A 21,022-nucleotide genomic window follows, 5' to 3' on the forward strand; every position below is an offset into this window, starting at 1 on the left:
CTCATTGCTGGCTCCTGCTTATCTGCTCTTTTTCCTCCTTCCTCCCCCAGCTCTCAGTTCTGCAGATCTGGCAGCATGGCTCAGACCCCACCAGCAAATCAGAGGCAATTTCAATGCCCATCCCCCACCCTCAAAAATAGGAAGAGGAGAAACTCTCAGACCACATCCTGCATTTGAGCAAAGTTCCCACCAGTGGTTCAATGCAGGCAAACATTTATGCGACATCTTCCAGCTCATAGCCAACCTAGCAACCACCAAAGTTGGGCTCCAAAGAGGTCACTCATTCACTTATCAGCAATGGACTACCAGTGATGGACCTGCTATGTGTGTGTGTGGGGGGGAAACTGGAAGTGTACAGATGAGTGATTCATTCATTTATTCTTATACTTTTTCACCTAACAGCGACTTACTGCAGTCTTATTTTGTTTGAAGCACAGGTCATAAAGATGTGGTGGGTAGCAAGAAAGAGTCTTGATCTCATGTTCCACTTAGCGGAAGAAATAAGATTTATAGTCCATTATCAAACAACTTCGTAACAGTCCAGTCGCAGGCACACAAAGTCCAGGAGAATGTACAAGAGATTTGTAGTTTGGGATGGCTCATAACATCTCACACAAAAAGGGTCTCAGATAATGTGAGTATTGAGGTGGCTGCTGCAGTTTGTTTTCTTCCTCCCTGGTTCTGCACTGGGCCCAGGTCTTTCTATTTAGGCTCTCTGGGTGCCTCACAGACCCACTGCTCTCCCCAGCGAGCACATGCCTCTCTCTGAACCTGCTACCTCTTCTCCCCTACGCCCCGTCCCAGTGAGCACTTGGCGTCTTTAAACCTCCCTCCAGAGTCCTCCCTTATTGATGGCCACACATGTGTCCCATGCTGAGATATGCTGAAAGAGCCTGCTCTTCCTCAGCCTTGAAGCACATTAACAGAAGTCCCTTTCTGTTACACCAGTTTTAGGCCTGAATCCGGCCCCAGAAAGCAAGATGGGACAGTGCCAAGCTTCAGGAATGCAAGCGTGTTAGGGCAAACAAGAAAAATCCACTTTGCTATATTTAGAACAGAGCATTTCTCCTTCCTTTATTTTTATTTTCATTTTTCCCTTTGATCTTCCCTGGTGTTCTCCCTCTGCATTCTCTTTTTTGGGTCATACTTATTTCTGCAGTGAACAAGGTTATGACATCATCCCTCTGTCCCCACTCATCCTTCCAACCTTTCTGAGACAATCCCGGGGCCAAGAACAGACTGAGAAGCTGGGGGAGGTAGGACATTCCCAGGACACCTGCCCAGCGCCAACTAGGTGTTGAGCTGCCTGCCGACAACCACCAGAGGGCGCCCCTTCCCCATGCCTCTGCTGCGGAGGCTCCCTCGAGAGTCCAGCCTTGGGGTGGGTCAGAAGTGCTGCAGGCCCTGGACGCAGGCTCGTATCTGGACGGTGACAGTGCCTCTGCCTCATCACTGACTAATAGAAGGCCACCCTTCATTGTTATTTCCTCCCTGTGGCAGAACTGGGTTCTGAATTTCTCCTCAAGCAAATCCCCAAGGCATATTTTTAACCTAACCTTGGGTTAATAAGTACAGCCTTTTCCCATCTTTAGGGATTCACGTTCTCCCTGGGGTTTGGAACAGAGCTAGATCCTGCCTTCACAGACCCCTGTAAATCAAGGTGAATCGAAAGTGGCATTTAAATCTGGCCTTATATGCCAAGAAATGGACATCCTCATGCTTCCACCCCGCTGGTGATCTCAGTTCCCATGACACCCCTACACTCTCATTAAGTCACCCTTGTTCCCACGTCTGCCACAGAGTTACAGAGTCCAACTCTGAGACTTCACTAAGACTGGTCTCCTTGTGTGTTTCCTATTCTTCTCCTCCTGGCAATGCCCAGATCCTCCTTCTAATCCCTTCTCAAAGCTTGCTTTCAGGAGGAAGCCAGCCAGGTCCCTACCAGGGCAGTGTGGCCTTTCCATTCTCGGCAGTCCTCCGTTCTTTCCGTACCACTGTGGTGTTTGTATTTAATTCTCTGCTCCTTTATTCTGCCTCTTACATATCTCTTTCCTGAGCTAGATGCAAAAGCTATAAATGAAGATTGGCAGGCATAAAAATATTTTTAAAATTATATAATGAAAACAATGTAAACAATAGAAGGTAAAAAATGAAAAAATACAATAAATATGATAATGGATTAATTTATATAATACAGAGAGAATTCCTAAAAAGCCATACCAAAAAGATGGAGAATCCAATAGATATGGCCAGGCAACTCAGGGAAGGAGAAAAAGTATTGGCCAATAAATATATACATTAAAAAGTTGTCCAACCTTTAGTTTTAATGTAAATTAAAATAAGAAGGCACAATTTTAATATAAAAGGTAGACTGATAATACCCATTATTTATTGTTTACTAGAATGGGGGTAATAAGCATGCTTCATATGTAGTTGGAAGGAGTACACACTGAAGCACAATTTGAAAAGTAGTATAAAAATAGTAAATGGATGTCTTTTATACAAAATCATCTCATTGCAGAATTATCCGTGACTGTGAAATTTGAAAACAACTGAAATATCCATCAATGGGGGATGTAGTAATTTTAAATTGCATATAAATTGATAGTCTCTATTTTGATTATGTGAAAGGATGCTTTGCCATAAATTGCTGAGGGTAGGGGAGAAAGAGAGAGAGAGAGTGTGTGTGTGTGTGTGTGTGTGTGTGTGTGTGTGTGTGTGTATGTGTGTGTCAAGAAAGAGGAGAGAGAGAGAGATAAAGAGAGAGAGAGGGGAGTTAGGGATGATACATACCAAAATTGTTAACAGAAGTTTCTTTAGAGAATGAATAGATACTTTAATTTTCTGCTTTATATATTTTAATATTCTTAGGGTTTTGCTGCAATGTAAATTTGCTACAATTAAATTTTTAAAATTTCTTTTTGAGACAGAGTTTCGCTCTTGTTGCCTAGGCTGGAGTGCAATGACGCGATCTCGGCTCACTGCAACTGCCGCCTCCCAGGTTCAAGCGATTCTCCTGCCTCAGCCTCCCGAGTAGCTGGGATTACAGGCATATGCCACCATGCCTGGCTAATTTTTTGTATTTTTGGTAGAGATGGGGTTTCTCCACGTTGGTCAGGCTGATCTCAAACTCCCGACCTTAGGTGATCTGCCCACTTCAGCCTCCCAAAGTGCTGGGATTACAGGCGTGAACCGCCGTGGCCAGCCTAATTTTTTAAATTTCAAATTTGAGGAAAAAAGGAATAATTTGTTTACATGTTTGTCTCCCCCACTAAAAACATAAGTCAATAGAAAGCTGGAATCAAATTATATTTGGTTCATATTTGGTTTACTGTATGAATTATATTTATGCAGTGACTGACAAAAAGTAAACACTCCATTAATTTTTTAAATTAATTATATTTTATACATTTTAAGAGTGGATGCTTTATTTAGCACATACTTCATTCCCCATAATGTTATATTTACCTGTATTTATACATTTGCCTCCCCGAGTACAAGTTTCTTGAGGCAGATCAAATAGGGGCTCTATAAGCTCTTATCAGTTCTTTACAAGGTGTAGATTTTCCATAGGTGTTTGCTGTACTTGTTGGATGCTGAAGGATTGAAAGCCATTTTTCCTTCTTGGGCTCCAACCCCCCCACCCATATTATCTTCCTTTTCCACAGTGGGGTTTGAGTTTAGAACATACTAATGTCTCTTGTGACTTTGAAAGATTAGGAGTCAAGTAATGTCTCCAAGTTAGGTTTTCAGTTGGAATAGGCACTGGAGCAGATGAAGACCTTGCTTAGGAGAGAATCCACAGCTTAAGCCTGGAAGGAAAGTTGTTTAAGAAAAAAATCTGCAAATAATTGCCATGACCTTGACCATGAAAGTCAAAATCTGATTGACTAAGTTTTCTCTTTTAGTCCTGGGGACAAGTTTATCATTTTCTAGAATTAAAATGCCAGGAGAAAAAAGATACATCTCTCCATCCAGCAACATAATAAGGCATAATGTCAGGAAAGCAGAGATAAAACATTAATGCCTTTCTTTACTATGCTATCAGTGCCAATATGGTCATCTGATTGAAGTATGGAGATAGACAACTGCAAAGCAATGCCAGCGAGAGTGAATGCACAGGCACACTTGTGAAATGCTACATTTACCTCCTTCAGCAGGGCAGGAAATACCTATCAGAAGATGAGAAGATCTCAGTTCAAACTAGCAAACAATACCATGAGTACTTTCTTTTTCTTTTTTCTTTTTTTTGTTTTTAGACGGTGTCTTGCTCCGTCACCCAGGCTAGACCGTGAGTGCTTTTTAAACCTCATTTTAAATCTGAAAGAAGAATGAATACATTGGTATGCATAAGAAGTTTAGTATGAACCTGTACTATATTTTGTTATCAACAAAGAAACAAAAACAAAATTGGCACCCTTTCAGTAAGCTGAGCTGAGGTATTTTCACACTGAAGGTTCTGCAGGCTTCTGGAGCCCTTGAGAACTGAGTAGGTAAGTTCAAGCAGCTATAATAAAATACCACAGACTCGGTGGCATAACAACAAATGTCTATTTCTCACAGTCTGGAGGCTGGGAAGTTTAAAATCAAGCTGCACACAGATGAGGTGTCTGGTGATGGCCCTCTTCCTGATCTGCTGAAAGCCACCTACTTGCTGCATACTCCCGTGGTAAACAGAGATCATCTCTTTTGTGTCTATTCTTGTAAGAGTGCTAATCCCATTCATGAGGACTCTACCCTCATGATCTAATTACCCGCAATGCCCCTTCTCCATAGACCATCACACTGGGACTTAGGGCTTCAACATATACATTTTGGGTGACACCGATGAGCCAGTTATGAAAAAGGCACTGGGAGATAGGTAGGGAGATGTGCAAGGCCCTGAGGATCTGAGCCTTTGAGTCTGGAGTGCAAGTCCATTCTCACAGGTTAAGGCAGGATCCTGAACAGACATTTGTTAAGGTTTTTCTTTTTGTGTTTCACATAATTCTTTTTTTTTTTTTTTTGAGACAGAGTCTTGCTTTGCCCAGGATGGACTGCAGTGGTGTGATCTCAGCTCACCATAGCCCCAACCTCTGGGGCTCACTCAGGTGATCCTCCCACCTCAGCCTCCTGAGCAGCTGGGATTATCAACATGTGCCACTATGCATGGCTAATTTTTCCTTCGCATACTTCTTGTACTTGCACAATGGAGACACACACCAATACATCACAATACAGTGTGAAGGAATGAAAGGAAATAGAATGCACTGTAGGCAGAGGTGCCAGCTAGTCTTGGCTCGGGGGACAGTGGGAAGAGCTACAGAGAAGGTGTCAATGGAGGTGCCTGGGAAACAATAGCTGTTGTCGGGTGTGGTGGCTCACACTTGTAATCTCAGCACTTTGGGAGGCCAAGGCAGGAGGGGCGCTTGAGCCCAGGAATTCAAGACCAGCCTGGGTAATGTAGTGAGACCCTGTCTCTACAAATTTTTTTTTTTTTTTTTTTTTTTTTTTTTAATTAGCAAGGTGTAAGGTGCATGCCTGTGGTTCCAGGTACTCTGGAGGCCAAGCTAGGAAGATCCTTTGAGCCCGGGAGGTTGAGGCTGCAGTGAGCCGTGATTGTGCCACTGCACTCCAGCTGGGGTGATACAGCAAGAAGAAGATCCTGTTTCTAAAAAAATTAAGCAAGCCAGAGGTGGTGTGCGCACAGAGAGAGGTGGGGGCAAGAAGAAGGAGACAGATTGGGATGATGAGGAAGGAGATTCAGGGCCGAGGGTGATACCAGGAGGCAGAGCCTGAGTATCACCTCCTTCCCTTCTCCAGGACCGGGTCCCTTTTAGGTGAGACCAGATGAAAAGGGTTCTTCAACAGCTGTCTTCACAGCAACTAATTTCTGACAGGTCAGAGTTGGCATTGCTGAAATCTGGGCTTCATTTCCGAGAAGTTTCACAAGTCTGCCAGGGGAAGTCCCTGGACTTCTTGCTGCTTTCGTGTAGGGACAGGCTGTCGAAACCTCAGTGGATAAAAGACCTAGAGAACGTGCATCCCAGAAGCTAGCCAAGGATATGGGAGCAACCACCATGGACCCGAAGTCTCTCTGGGCAGGTGAGCATGCTTGGGGTTGATAATTCAGCAGGAAAGTTGGTGAGGAAGGAAGAGGTAACAGGTCTGTAGAGGAAGTAATCTTCCTCCTTTCCTGGGATTTCAGTCTTTCTGTTGACCTTAGTGTCAAAAAATTTCAAGCCAATGCAATTGTCGCAGGGGAACCACATGATCTTTCCTGAATGGGCAAGAAGGCAGCAGTAGCCAGAACCCTTTGCACTGGCAGGATATTCTCAGTTTGCGCAGAGGTGCTTCTTGTCCACATTAGAACTGGAGCTAAGATAGGAAAGAGGCCAAGCTTTCTTAGTCTCTTGGTGTATGAGCATTGCATTACGAGTCACATCTTTCATGGGCTTTGCTGTGGTTATATTTTACAACTTTTGGAGAGCCGCACGTTTCTCATCTGCAGAATGGTTTATTGAATTACATGTTTTTTAAACTCTCCCTTTCAACTCTAAAGTTCTGATCCAAAACTCTGGCTTTTGTGGTGGCTGGGAATTGGGATGAGAGTGCGGATGAGTCTAAATGAACAAGGCTATGAGTGAACGAGGGACGTTTACCAGGAGGGGAGGGGAGGGAATATGTCTGCTGGAGGAAATAAATAATTTATTTGTGTCCATACCTCTTTCACCTTGTCTTACCCTCTCAAGCCATGAAGCACCCACTTGGCAAGAGCCTTTTGGGTTCCCTGTTGAACTTGGCTGAGCCCTGGACTGACCCTTGACAGGGTAGAGCCGGTAGGGAGGCCACACTTTGGAGAAGGGCCTGGAGGCTGCCCTGACAGTGGATGTGCCAAACAGAATTTCTCTGACCATTTACTTAGTGAGTGTGTGGAGAATCAGGGCCTAACCTCCCTGCCTAAAAAAACACGTGAATCACCATCATGAAGAGAGAACAGTAGAGCCCTGTTTTCCAGCCCTAAGCTCTGCAAGGGAGGAATCAGCTCCAGCAGCTGTGTCATTGAAAATTTTCTCTCCTTTTTGGCTGCTCCTCTCTTCATTTTTGGACCTGTAAGTGTTTCAGAGTGAACAATATCCCCAGGCCGGGGGGATTGCAGTTCCCGGAGTCTTGTCCATTGGGCAAAGTTTCTACGAGCCAGGGGTCTGCTTTTTCTTTCCTTTAGGAGGATGTGTTAAGTATAGAATAATCTCACCAGTCTTCCTAAGGTAGATGTCCTATGGAGAAGAGACTGGGCATAATTTCAAACATATAAGTTTAAAGCACTACCAGGGCCAGCTCACACTGCTTACCTTGTTCTAAGAGTTAATTGTTTATACATAGTGTGACCATCTCAATTTGCCTGAGATAGTTCTGGTTCAAGCTATCATCCTAGGGAAATTATTAATAATGCTCTTTTTACTCTTTGAAATGTCTCATTGGACAATAAACTATATGGTCATCCTACCTATATTCAACTCCAGACTAGACTATGAGCTCCTTGAGTGCAGGGAAGGCATTAACTGCATTATAATTTCCCCAGTGTCCTGAGCAATACTTAGCACAGAGCATATGATTCAATAGAATTTGTTGGATAAATGAATGAAAAAATAAATTCCCAGCTTGGAAAATATTTCTGCCTAGGAATGCAGAGACACAAGGCACCCCAGGGTTGGGGACCTCAAGGTCCTGTAAAGAAACCACAGCAGCTGTGGCTGGGGAGCCCAGATGAAGTGTGGCTCTATCTTGTATGTGAGCACACCCACATTTTCACTACCATTATCTGGGACAACAGAACCAGGTTTGGCTCAACAGATTTCTCTTTCCACCCATCTATTGCAGGTGTAGTGGTCTTGCTGCTTCTCCAGGGAGGTAAGTAGTCAATAAGTCACTACTGCCTGGATCTCCTGGCTTGCATGCTTTCATTTTTGATGTCCAGTTTCTTTTTCTGCTACATGGTTTTTCTCTTGATTACTCTCTCTGGTTCTGCCACTCACATATTTATGACACTGAGTTTTTGTTCTCCATATCTTTTTGTGTATCCCTTGTTCTAGTTCTTTTTCAGCCACTCTCTCTCTCACCCCTCCCCCATACCTGGCCTCAATATGTGTGTGTGAATACAAACATACACAATGTTTGTATTATCTGTTTCTCTACTGATCTGTGTCATCCATCCATCCATATACACTGAATCTTAGTGCTCCATGGGTGTTTCATATGTTGATGGTATCTCTGTCTCTCAGTGTATTTTTTTTTTAATTTTTTTGAGACAGGATCTCACTGTGTGGTCCAGGCTGGAGGCTGGAGTGCGGTGGTGTGACCATGGCTCACTTCAGCCTCGACCTCCCAGACTCAAGCAATCCTCCAATCTCAGCCTCCTGAGTAGCTGAGACTATGGGCATGCACCCCTATGCTCGGGTAATTTTTAAATTTTTTGTAGAGATGGGGTTTTGCTATGTTGCCAGGGCTGGTCTTGAACTCCTGGGTTCAAGCAATCCTCCTGCCTCAGCCTCCCAAAGTGCTGGAATAACAGGTGTGAGCCACTGTGCCCAGCCTCAGTGTATTTCTTAACTGGGGTCTGGGTACTCAAGAGCCAGCACTAAAGGCCCGGGCTGAATGATCCTCAGAGGCTCTGGAGGAATGAGCAAATGATGCAATGGCTGTCTTGGGGAGAAAGTTGTGGCTTTCTAAGCTCTAAGGCAACAGCACTAGAGTTTCATTGGCTCTCTTCACTCTACTCCAGGATCTGCCTACAAACTGGTTTGCTACTTTACCAACTGGTCCCAGGACCGGCAGGAACCAGGAAAATTCACCCCTGAGAATATTGACCCCTTCCTATGCTCTCATCTCATCTACTCATTTGCCAGCATTGAGAACAACAAGGTTATCATCAAGGACAAGAGTGAAGTGATGCTCTACCAGACCATCAACAGTCTCAAAACCAAGTCAGTAAGATGGGGGTGGAAGCATCCTGCATGGATTTTAGAGGAGGGAAGCTGGTCTTAAGCTGAGCCTCAGACATACTATCTCATTCATTCATTCATTCCTATGTATTTCTCTGGGTGTATTTCTGATCCTAACTGTTCTCTCCAGTGCTTCATCCCTTCACTGAACTTCCCTTTGGTTCAAACAGCCAGGCCCTAATTGTCCACATTCTCTACACTTAAGAACTCTGTTCTTTAGACAAAGGCTTTCCTGGCAGCCAGAAGATAAATAATCATCTTATTCTTCTACTTCAGGAATCCCAAACTGAAAATTCTCTTGTCCATTGGAGGGTACCTGTTTGGTTCCAAAGGGTAAGACTACATCTTTATTTTTTGCTCATTTCCCCATGTAATTTTTGATCATCACCATTTTTCCTCCTCCTGAGAAGAGATATTAAACTAGGCTTTAAGAGGTTTTCCCTTGGCCAGGTGGCAAAACTGATCTGAGTTTTATCATAAGCAGAGGCACAGCATTAAGTTCCCTGGGGTCTTTGAAGGAATTCTTCTGGAGCTTAATACAAGCCCAGACACTCAAGGCTTGAGAGAAAGTGGGCCATGAACAATATTCAGAAAATTCTTAATTATTTACATGAATGTTTTTCACTTTATGGATTATAGAGATCGTTTTAATTGGAAAGTGCAATTTTTTTTAATCACTTGAGGGTTTGACTTTGCACCCTGGTGTGGGTTGGATGGTTTGCTTCCACTTAGAAGCTCCACCATGGCCCACAGCAGTCAGTGGACTACAATGTCTGGGATCATGGCTGTGCAGCCAGATGGCCTGAGCACCATCGGAGCAGCAGAGGAAACAATCAGTTCTGCTTTGCTTAAAATCAAAATAGCTATTGATGCAAAGCACACATTCTAAATAATATTATCTATTCACATGGAAATGATATCTCATTTACATCAATAGCTAAATGAAAATACATAAGGATAAATATCACATTTTTTCAATCTTCAACTACAGTTTATCTAATTTTGAATTTCTTCTGCTTTATTATTTAAAGTGCTAACATCTTAAAAAGTCCAGAGATCTTAAACTAGGCTGGGAGATTCTTGGAGTTTTTATAGAAATCTGATAGTACAACTTGTGCAACCTGTCAGTAGTCAGTTACAGCCAGAGTAGGCAGAGAGAAGAAGTAGTGTTAGAAGACCTATTTAGACTTCTGCACACAGAAAGAAGGAAGAAAGATCAGGCTACCTAACTTTTTTGGTTCTGTGTTAACTCCTCCGTGAACACCCTTCAATATGAATGGGCTTCCATGGCACCCATCCTTCTAATTCTCAAATTTTCTCCTCTTCCTAATACTTGCTTAGGTATTGATGCAAATAAAAATGTCTTCATTTATTCATTCATTCTTGTATTCATTCATTCAGTAAATTCATTCAGTAAATAATTGTTTGCCAGTTTAGTGATTAAAAGTAGAATTTTGGAGATAGACGTGTTTGGTTTGGATTTCCCTTTAGACGCATGCAAGCTGTGTGACTTTGGTCAAGTTCTTTACGTCTGTATGCCGCAGTTTTCTTTAACTATAGAATAAGAAAAATAACAACAGAATTTACCTCAGGGTGATGTTGTAAAGGCAGGCAATGCAAGCAAACTGTTTAGCATAGTGCCCCTGTGCAATAAGGGCTCAATGGTTGCAGTAATCATTGTTATATGATTATTGTTGTTATTATTAGGTAAATGCCAGGCTTTGTGCCAGGTGCTGTGCAGAATAATTATATATGTGTAATATACAAACTTGCTTCTAAGGAACAAATTAGTAAATTTCTATTGAATGGGCATCCCTGCTAAAATTGGAGGCACGGGCCCAGAGGCTCAGGTGCAATGGCTTTCTAATCATTGTAAGTACTTTCAAATGCAAGAGAAAATCTAGAAAACTATTTCCACTGTAGTTTTCTGATATCAGGCCAGTTTCTTGCTATCTCTTCCACTTCGAAGATGAGATACATGCAGGAATAAAAATCCCAATTTAATACTGAGTGAAACAAAATTAATTCAAGGCTCTAAGAAAGCCTGGGGGTGGGAGGTATTGTAAGAGGTGAAAAGTGACACAACTTAAAGGTTATGTCCTCAGGAAAATACCAGTATCTCATCTACAGCTTTGGGTTTTAAATGCTATTGGTGCCCTTGGTGTGGGCATCTGAGATTCAACTTCATGGCTTCAGAATTCTAGTTCAGATGAAGCCCTTGAGGAGCTGCTGATTTCAAGTCCTATTTTCATCAGAAATCCTGGGGTTGGGGAGATCTGCCTATTTGTGGCGGAGCTGCCTATTTGTGGGAGTGTGTTGCCTATTTGTGACCGGGATGCTTGTTTGGGGACCATGAAGTCACTGGAGTCTAGTTCTTTTTCCTGGAACTTCCCTAAATGTTACCCCCTTGAGGCACATGAAGCAGGATTAGTACCCTCAGTCCCAATTTAGACGTGGCCAGACTGGAACCCAGAGAGCAGGTTAATGACAAAGTGGCCATCAATCAGAAAGGACTCTGACCTGGGACTTGAATCTAGTTTTCCTGACCTTAAGCCCACCACATTGCAAACTGCTTTTCAAGGGTGTAAAGTGTTAAAGAAAACCAAAGCTGGACAGTATTTAAAGCAGTAAAACAGATTTTATTCAGTAAATATTGAAACGGGGAAAAAGACCTCAGTATAGTACTGGGTTCTATTCCAAAGGCAGCAAAGGCAAGTGAGGAAATATAGCCAAAGAGCACACTGGGGGCAATCAGTGGATGGAAAATCATAAAGAGGAAACATTGGGGTAGGGGTATTCTTGTTGAACTGATTCAACAGGATTCCTGCCAAAGGATGCCAGAGTGATGAGATACCACCTGGAGGATGGCAGGGGGTGAGTGATCAGGTACCAGGGCTGGGGATTTCTCGCTAAACTGACCTAGCAGGACTTTTGCTAGAATCGGACACTGCAAAGACAGACACAGAAGCCCAAGGTTGAGGTACAGTTGAGAAGAGGGCTCAGAGAAGCCTACCTAAGTTTGGTCAAGGCAAGAGTCTTTGTCAAAGGCAGCTCCGTTACCCTGAGGAAGGTCTGCAGAGAACCCAGTCTTCCTTTACCTGGCCGGATCAATGTTCTGGCCCAACAATCCTTCTTCTCTCATCTGTTCCAAAAGGGGAAAGCATTAGAATATACAAATTGTAAATGAATATTGGGGAAGAGAAGACTGCTCAGGATTTCTGTGAAAAATGTGTTACACTACAAGTGTTACTTGTTCTTTCCAAAAAGACCCTTGTATTGCCTCTTTCCAGGTTCCACCCCATGGTGGATTCTTCTACATCACGCTTGGAATTCGTTAACTCCGTAATCCTGTTTCTAAGGAACCATAACTTTGATGGACTGGATGTAAGCTGGATCTACCCAGATCAGAAAGGAAACACTCATTTCACTGTGCTGATTCGTGTAAGTCAGATGCCATGGTATACTCAATACTCTGATATCCAGAATCCACAGCCACATTGGGAGACAAAAAGGAAGCGATTGAGTCTGGTGGGAAGACACAGCCCCAGCCTTTCTGAAGCACCCACTAATGAGAGAAAAGCCCCGGTTCCTATTTTAAGGAGGGAACAATATGAAACAATGGAGCCCCCTTGTACATTTATTTTGATGTTCTTCTTTTCGATGAAGAACATCAAAATAAAGCAACATCCATATAAAAGAGTGTGTAGCCATAGGATTTCCTGAGTACTGAGGTAGCCTCATAGAAGATCTATCAGATAGATCCAAAAATCTATCAGGTAGTAACCAAGATAGTTATTCCTGGGTACAGTGAGGCTGGGGTCCTCCTGCCTAATGTGGAAACTTCCTGAGCAGACATAGGCATAGGGCATCCCCATGTGGGATGGGGAGGAAAGGGTTGATCTTTTGCATCTAATGTGGTTCTAGAATCCTCATAGATTCCAGGCAAGAAGCTTAGCGCTGTACTCTAGGAAGGGGAATCTAACACCTTGTTTCCTTGTTTTTCCTAGGAGTTAGCAGAAGCCTTTCAGAAGGACTTCACAAAATCCACCAAGGAAAGGCTTCTCTTGACTGCAGGCGTATCTGCAGGGAGGCAAATGATTGATAACAGCTATCAAGTTGAGAAACTGGCAAAGTGAGTACATCAGAGCAACTTCCCATCCCTCTGCTTCCAATTTGGTCCATGCAAATGATGCATCAGCATGTTTGAGGGATGAGGGGAGGAGGAAGAGAGAGAAGGTCATTGTCCTAACCCTGCATCATTCAGCCAGGAACAACATATTTACAGACTTTCAATCCTTGTAGCAGCATCATTCAAAGCCAAAACAATTACTTAACAATTGTTTCTACCACTGCTTGTCACAAAATCTCTCCCTTTGCTTTTGGCACTTTAGAGATCTGGATTTCATCAACCTCCTGTCCTTTGACTTCCATGGGTCTTGGGAAAAGCCCCTTATCACTGGCCACAACAGCCCTCTGAGCAAGGGGTGGCAGGACAGAGGGCCAAGCTCCTACTACAATGTGGTGAGTAGGCCAGGGGAACCTCAGGGGTACTGGCTGTGGGGGTGGGGCAGGGGAGAGTCCAGCATGTCTAGAGTTACTTCTGTCTTGAACTGAGGGAGAGCTATGAGCCCAAGAGGGAATTGGGTAGCCCCAGGAGCAAGTGAGTGCAGGAGAAGTGCTTTGACCAGGCACCAATAAAATGTCACCTGGAAAATGTCAGAAGTGCTGATAGCTAAAGTGCCCTAAGCTCTGTCTCTGGCTCAGAGTGTCCCCCATCCCAGTCTTCTCTGGATTCTCCATCTTTGATACATTTCTTGGCATCTACACAGGAGAACAGAACTTGTACCTTCCTGTGTCCATCTACATTCCCTATTTAATTCTATCTTTAAAACAACCCCATGAGGTCAGCTGGGTAGGAAGTGTTACTCCCAATTCACAGATGATGAAACAGAAGCTCGGCAGATTCCATTGACTCTTCAAGGTCATGTGATGTGAAGGTCCTGGTGGTGGGAAATGAAAAGTAAAAAAAAAAAAAATGTTGTTGATGTTGTTCTGGAACATAACGTATCCACCCAGTGGGTTCTCCTTGCCCACTGATTTATCAAGATAGGAGAACTGCAATAGAGAAAGAGTTTAAGTCATGCAAAATCAGCTGTGTGGGAGACTGGAATTTTATTATTACTCAAATCAGTCTCCCTGGAAATTCAGGGATCAGGGTTTTTAAGGATACTTTTGTGGATGGGGGGGTCAGAAAGTGGGGAGTGCTGATTGGCCAGGTTGAAGATGAAATCATGAGGATTAAAAGTGGGTTTTTCTTGCTGTCTTTTGTTCTTGGTTGAGAATCACAGAACTGGTTGAGCCAGATTCCTGGGTCTGGGTGGTGTCAGCTGGTGCATCAGAATGCAAGATCTGCAAAATATCTCAAGCACTGATCTTAGGTTTTGCAACAGTGGTGCTATTCCCAGCTGCAGTTTGGGGAGGCTTAGGATCTTGCAGCCTTTGGCCGCATGACTCCTAAACCATAACTTCTAATCTCATGGCTAATTTGTTAGTTCTACAAAAGCAGACTGGTCTCTAGGCAAGAAGAGAGTTTGTTTCCAAAAAGGGCTGTTAATCATCTTTGTTTCAAAGCTAACCTATAGACTAAATTCCTTCCAAATTGAGTTGGCTTACACCCAGGAATGAACAAGGACAGCTTGGAGGTTACAAGAAAGATGGAGTCGGTTAGGTCAGATCTCTTTCGCTGTCATAATTTTCTCAGTTACGATTTTTGCAAAGTCTGTTTCATATATATGGATGTATATTCCTAAAATTCTGGGAGAAAAAATATCTGTGTTGCATGTTTCCAGGCCTTCATATTCAAAGTCACAAAATGGATCAGTCCAGAGCTAGATATGATTTCTGGTTGGGGTTCTCTAGGCCTTCATGTGGCTAAATCACATCAGCCTCCTTCACTCCTTCCTCTCTATCAGTTATCTTTAAGGATGAGGAGACATATCTTTGTCTTCTCTAACCCTTTATTTTGTTCTGAGAGCAGGAAAGCCAAAATTAGCCTCTTACCCCCCAAACTGTCTAGAAACCAAAAATAAAATTCTAAGCCCCCCAAACATCTGAACAAATCCTTCCTCTTGGCCAAGGGCATTCAAAGTTAATCTGAAAAATTAATTCAGGTCATGATGGGAAGTTGGGTGTCAGACATACCTCACAGCTGACCAGCATTAACATCAGTACAGAAACCTTAAGACTGACAGAATAGAGTTTCTAAGTCTGATGAGAAACATTTACAATCTAGTCTTTCTGAAGCCTGCTACCTGGAGGCTTTATTTGCATGATAAAACCTGGGTCTCTACACCACTTATCATAACCCAGACATTCCTTTCTATTGACTCTAGGCCTTTACATAATAACTCTTTCAACCAATTGCCAATCAAAAGATCTTTGAATTCACCTATGACCTGGAAGCTGCAGCTTCTAGTTGTCCTGTGTTTCTGGAGTGAACCAATGTACATCTTACACGTATTGATTGATGTCTTATGTTTCCCTGAAATGTATGAAATCGAGCTGTAGCCTGACCACCTTGGGCACATGTCCTCAGGATCTCTTGAGAGCTGTGTCATGGGCCATTCATCACTCATATTTGGCTCAGAATAAATCTCTTCAAATATTTTACAGAGTTTGACTCTTTATATTGATATGTCCCATTGGGTCCAAGGTCATTGTGAGGCCTCATGGACTAGAAATCTGACAGCCACCTTTGTCAGTATTCACAATGAGCCATTGTGTAGACAAGTTCCACAGGGATTTTGAGTTGACTCAAAAGGGAAAGGAAGATGGTGACAACCTTGATCTCATGTATTCTAGGTTTCTTGACTGATTTCTTTTGTGATCCACTGTCTAGTTCCTTTCAGAAATTAGAAAAAGTTGCATAAGCGTCTTGCTGCTAAAGAGCATATGTGCATTAGAACAAGCACTCTGGTCTGGGGGGTCTGGTCTGTTCACACTCGGATGTAGAAAAGAAACCAGGCAGTCACCTCTGTGAAGTTTGGGATAGAGGCTAAAAAATGTCTGATGCCTTTCTTTCCCCACACTCTGAGCCTCCATCTCTCTTCCCATTCTAGGAATATGCTGTGGGGTACTGGATACATAAGGGAATGCCCTCAGAGAAGGTGGTCATGGGCATCCCCACATATGGGCACTCCTTCACACTGGCCTCTGCAGAAACCACTGTGGGGGCCCCTGCTTCTGGCCCTGGAGCTGCTGGACCCATCACAGAGTCTTCAGGTTTCCTGGCCTATTATGAGGTACCTGGAAACCCCCTGTACCCTCAGCTCCCTGCCGTGTCTTGGTAGATGTTCCATCTTCAATTTGACAGCAGAGTAAAGCATCCTGAGTGTTGTGAAGGGGAAAGGGCAGAGTACTACTGAACATGTGAGGGAATCTCCTAACTCTAGGTTGGGAGAGGGTCAGGAAATGCTTCCTGGAGGAAGTGAAATAAGCTGAACTCTGAAGAGGAGATGGAGCTAGCCAGGAATGGGGATAGGCAGAGGAGGGTATGAGAAATTGAAAAAGGAAGACTACCCCAAGTTCTTGATTTGAGCAGCTAAGTGGATGGCAATGCCATTTACAGAGATAGGGAAGACTGGAGGGAGAACAGAGTGGACATTGGTCCTGCTCATGGGATCAGTTTTGGATGTTCTGAATGTGAGGAGCCTGTGGGACATATAGATAACATGTGAGTCATTGAATATATGGGTTTGGATCACAGCAGGCCAGTCTGCACTAGAGAGGTAGATTCAAAAATATCAGCATAAAGCTGGTACCTGAAGCCAAACCATACAGTGAGAAGTGAATGAGGCCCCAGACAAACCCAAAAACCTCCTACACCTGAGGGACATGCAGAGGAAGGGAAACATATTAAGGTAACTGGCAAGGAACTACAAGAGGGATAGGAGGAACCCACCCAGATCTGTGCCAAAGACCTTAGAGAAGTAGGTGTTTCAAAAAGGAGGGAGTGGTCAAATGTGTCAAATTCTGTGCAGATGTCAGATAGATCACAGGGATAACAAAATTGTTCAGCTAATTAAACCATCATTCCTCTCTGCCCTCCAATCTGGGAAATTTATTTAAAAAGCATAGGGGAAGATATAAATCTAGCAATAGGTCAACCAACAGAAACTTTTTGGACACTCCCATATCCCAAACACTGGGTACTGTGAAAGCTAGAAATAAGTAATTATCCATCCTTGTCTCTAAAGGGGTTATTGTCAAGGTGGAAAGAATGTGAAATGCAGACATAGCTAGTTAAACAAGAGCTCAAAAACAAGATTACTGTAACATTTAATAAAATCAGAGAGGTATTGTAAAACAATATGGGATTCAATGACCAATGAATGGTGTAGAGTGAAATGAGATCAGAGATGGGTGACTGGGGAAGGCTCCATGGAAGAGGATAAGTTTATGCTGGGCCTTGAAGGATGAGTAGAAATTTGATCAGGTAGAGAAAAAATATCATTCTATATCCTGGTCTATCTTTGGAGTCCCAGCCTGACCTCTCATTGTGAGTGTGGACATGCCATTGGCCCATGCTGAATGACTTGGCACCCACCAAGGTACCCATTCAGTGTAATGCTCAATTTTTCCCTTCCTCTTACACATAGGAATGATTGACACATCATCAATTCAATTGGCAACAAGAATGGGACATGGGTCATCGTGAGAGTCCTCAATGAATCTCAGGGTGCCTGATAGACAGGAGGTGGGAGAGAGGCTGACCCATCTTTGGGTACTTCTAGGTTGATAGCAATAAGACTCTTAATATAAGGGAGAAGAGAGGTCATTGCTCAGAATCTCCTGGTAGGGTTATAATATCAACCACTAGATATGCACTTCCCATCTCATGGAAAGTTTGATTTGACTGTTCAGTTCATGACTCTAGGTCATTATAACTTTGACAGGTTGATATTTGCTTAAATATTCAACTTTCATTTTCCGCCCTCATTGTAGTAAGCATGAATGTAGTTCATCCAAAAAGAGTAATCCAAAATGGATATTCTATGTGATGTTGAAATGCATTTTTAATTGAAGATTTATCTTTTTTAGAGCTCTTCCTTATGCTAACAGAAAGAATGTAGCTAATGATAGAAGGGGAGCCCCAGGACAGGGCATATTGGGAATGGGATGGGACAGAGGGGGAGTAATGAGATTTAAGTGGAGATGCTACAAGATGAGGAATAGTGGTGATGGTCATGATAATACTTCACTTTAGAAGTAGAGCACTTTACTGTTTTCAAAAAATTTTTTTAATGTGTATTAGTTCATTTGATCCTAACAACAACACTGTAAGGTAGATATGTTGAAAGCATTATTATAATTATTTCCATTTTGCAAATGAAGAAATTGGAAGATTTATTGGTCGGTGCTGGGGTCTGATCTGGAACTCAAGTATTTTCTGATTTCTAGTTGCTGTGTCTCCTCCTGATGAGACTTTAGCACAGACACTTCTTAGTGGTTCACCTTGGAACACCCACTTCATATGATTTATGTGGTCATTTCTCTCATTGTTTGATCCTTGGGATAAAGGTTCTGATATTTTCCCCAAGTCCCTAGTGGCTCACCTGCCCTGTCTACCCCAACCAAGTTTCAAGAATAACCCATTACTGACCCTCTTGTTTCCCTTTCCCCTGCCAGATCTGCCAGTTCCTGAAAGGAGCCAAGATCACGAGGCTCCAGGATCAGCAGGTTCCCTATGCAGTCAAGGGGAACCAGTGGGTGGGCTATGATGATGTGGAGAGTGTGGAGACCAAGGTAGGTGGGCAACAGGCAGATACTCCTTTAGGTGGGGAATGGTGATATGTAGTAAAATGCCTGAATACTCTATGTTGAAAGAGAGAAACTTCTGAGGCCCCAGACTCTAGGATGGGATCCAGCAGCCTCTATAGCTCAAGTCTAGTAGTGACTCTGTGTCATACCCGCGAGCAGCTGTGGTACAGGTGGAAGAGTTGGAAAGGATGAAAAAAGAGTTGAGAATAAGTAAGTTTATTCTGATAAGAGAGGAGTGGAGAGAAGAGAAAGGCAAGGAGAAGGGAGAGGGAATAAGGGAGACATTGGTGCCTGTATAGGTAATCTACTTTGTTAGTTATCTCAGGACAAACTGTTCAGTCCTTCTCATGAATTACCTAGCTAGGAGGCCCCAGATTCCTGAGCCTACCAGTTCTTAGACCTTGGTAAGACATTTGTGGTCCTTTCAGGGTTAGGGCAAAAAGGAGGCTTGAGTGTAATTGACAATGCTGGCCACTCATCTTGTTAAGGGCTTCCTAGTTTCTTCCCTTATTATGGAGAGTTTTCTCAGCCTCCAAGAATGCCGGACCTTGAGTGTCGTGACTCAAGTCAGAATGAGAGGTGGCTAATGCTGATTTGGTGGCTCTCTCTCCCTGAGCAATCTTAACCCCTCAGGGAGTCTCTAGCTCCAGAAAACCAGTTAGTCTACTGCTGTATTCTAAGCTCAGACCCTCATCTGAACCTGATATGGTCCTAGGCATTTAAGGGCCACCCTTCTAATCTCTGTATGTCCTTCTGTGTCTCCCATAGGTTCAGTTCTTGAAGAATTTAAACCTGGGAGGAGCCATGATCTGGTCTATTGACATGGATGACTTCACTGGCAAATCCTGCAACCAGGGCCCTTACCCTCTTGTCCAAGCAGTCAAGAGAAGCCTTGGCTCCCTGTGAAGGTAACAGTCCAGGCTGGAGCTGGGAGTGGGCAGAGAGCTGGGCAGAACAGGGCACAGGACACTGGGGGAGATCATCTTCACATATTTGGACTAATCCTTTCTCATGCTCCTTTGGCTCTTCTGCCATGTTTTCTTAGCAATTAGGCTGGTTCTGCCCTTTTCATAGGCTTCCCATAGACTTTTAAAATAATAATAATAATAATAATATTGATACATTTTGGCTACCATTTATTGAGCATAGTATGAGCTAAGGACTTTCATTACATATATAAAAGGGATAAATATTGACTCCACCACAATTCTTGGTTACAAAATCATCAGCCTGTCTTAATTTTCTAAATCACAATAAATCTGACTCTATGCCCTCAATTCACTGGACTGACGATAATTTCCATCTCAGTCATTACCTGATGCTCTTTTCCCCCACCCACAGTTGATCTTACTTAGTCTAGACATTTGGGAGCTCCCATGGTCATTATTGGTACGCCTTTACCCAAACCTCCCTATTACCTTGAAGGTCAGTGGCTTTGCTGCTGCTCCATCCCTGGGCCCCCAGTTCCCTAGGTGTGTTGTGTATCCTCCTGTACAGATGAAGGCTGTTGCTGACCAACCAGTTATGCTGTGATACATTGGTTCTAGGGCAGAGGGTGGAGAAGCAGGGCGCTGGGGCTCACTGCAGACAGACAACTAAAAGGGACTGGCTCTGCTATCCTGGCAAAGGGCCTAGAACCATTTGAAAACTCCTAATTAGATGATTGGGTAGCAGCCTTCCAACTCTGAGCATCCATTGTTTAGTAACTTAACTTAGGCCTCAGTTTACTGAGTTGGGCTTTGAAATATTTTTCCTTTTGTTTCCAGGATTAACTTACAGAGAAGCAGTCAAGGTGACCTTGCTGCCTGGGGCCTGCTCTCTCCCAGGAATTCTCATGTGGGATTCCCCTTGCCAGGCTGGCCTTTGGATCTCTCTTCCAAGCCCTTCCTGACTTCCTCTTAGATCATGGATTGGACCTGGTTTTGTTTTCCTGCAGCTGTTGACTTGTTGCCCTGAAGTACAATAAAAAAAAATTCATTTTGCTCTAGTAAGTATGACCTCATTTGTTCAGTCCTTGACCCTGTGATATCAGGTTGTTCTGTCCCTACTATTTGTGGGGTCCAGAGCTAGGGTGAAAACGAAGGTTTGCATATCATGTTTAAATATTAAAAACAGCTAACATGCTGTTAAAATATGACTTATCCTCCAACATTCACACATACAACTTTGCAACCACCTAGAAGATCAGAACCTGAAAATTTAAGATTCTCAGGCTCCTTGGA

At 43.3% G+C, this 21,022-nt stretch overlaps 1 protein-coding gene across 6 annotated transcripts in view; it reads left to right on the plus strand.

Annotated features, from left to right (window-relative positions):
- CHI3L2 (chitinase 3 like 2) overlaps positions 1-20,791 on the plus strand; it is a 38,795-nt gene extending 18,004 nt beyond the window's left edge. For 2 of the 6 annotated variants that reach the window (XM_063624608.1, XM_063624607.1), the window contains exons 4-15: positions 4,564-4,669; positions 5,880-6,084; positions 7,861-7,890; positions 8,762-8,963; positions 9,258-9,314; positions 12,272-12,422; positions 12,989-13,113; positions 13,373-13,502; positions 16,100-16,282; positions 18,669-18,785; positions 19,569-19,708; positions 20,567-20,791. In XM_063624608.1, coding sequence (XP_063480678.1) covers positions 6,045-6,084; positions 7,861-7,890; positions 8,762-8,963; positions 9,258-9,314; positions 12,272-12,422; positions 12,989-13,113; positions 13,373-13,502; positions 16,100-16,282; positions 18,669-18,785; positions 19,569-19,706 — 1,173 coding nt within the window. In that variant the 5' untranslated portion in view covers positions 4,564-4,669; positions 5,880-6,044 and the 3' untranslated portion in view covers positions 19,707-19,708; positions 20,567-20,791. Of the gene's footprint in view, positions 1-4,563; positions 4,670-5,013; positions 5,091-5,879; positions 6,085-7,860; positions 7,891-8,761; positions 8,964-9,257; positions 9,315-12,271; positions 12,423-12,988; positions 13,114-13,372; positions 13,503-16,099; positions 16,283-18,668; positions 18,786-19,568; positions 19,709-20,566 lie in introns of those variants that run through there. The other 4 variants (XM_063624609.1, XM_063624606.1, XM_063624611.1 and 1 more) reach the window with 4 other exon arrangements.
- Positions 20,792-21,022: the final 231 nt, after the last annotated feature.

The sequence above is a fragment of the Symphalangus syndactylus genome, chromosome 12 (assembly GCF_028878055.3).
Source record: "Symphalangus syndactylus isolate Jambi chromosome 12, NHGRI_mSymSyn1-v2.1_pri, whole genome shotgun sequence".
Lineage (NCBI taxonomy): Eukaryota > Metazoa > Chordata > Mammalia > Primates > Hylobatidae > Symphalangus > Symphalangus syndactylus.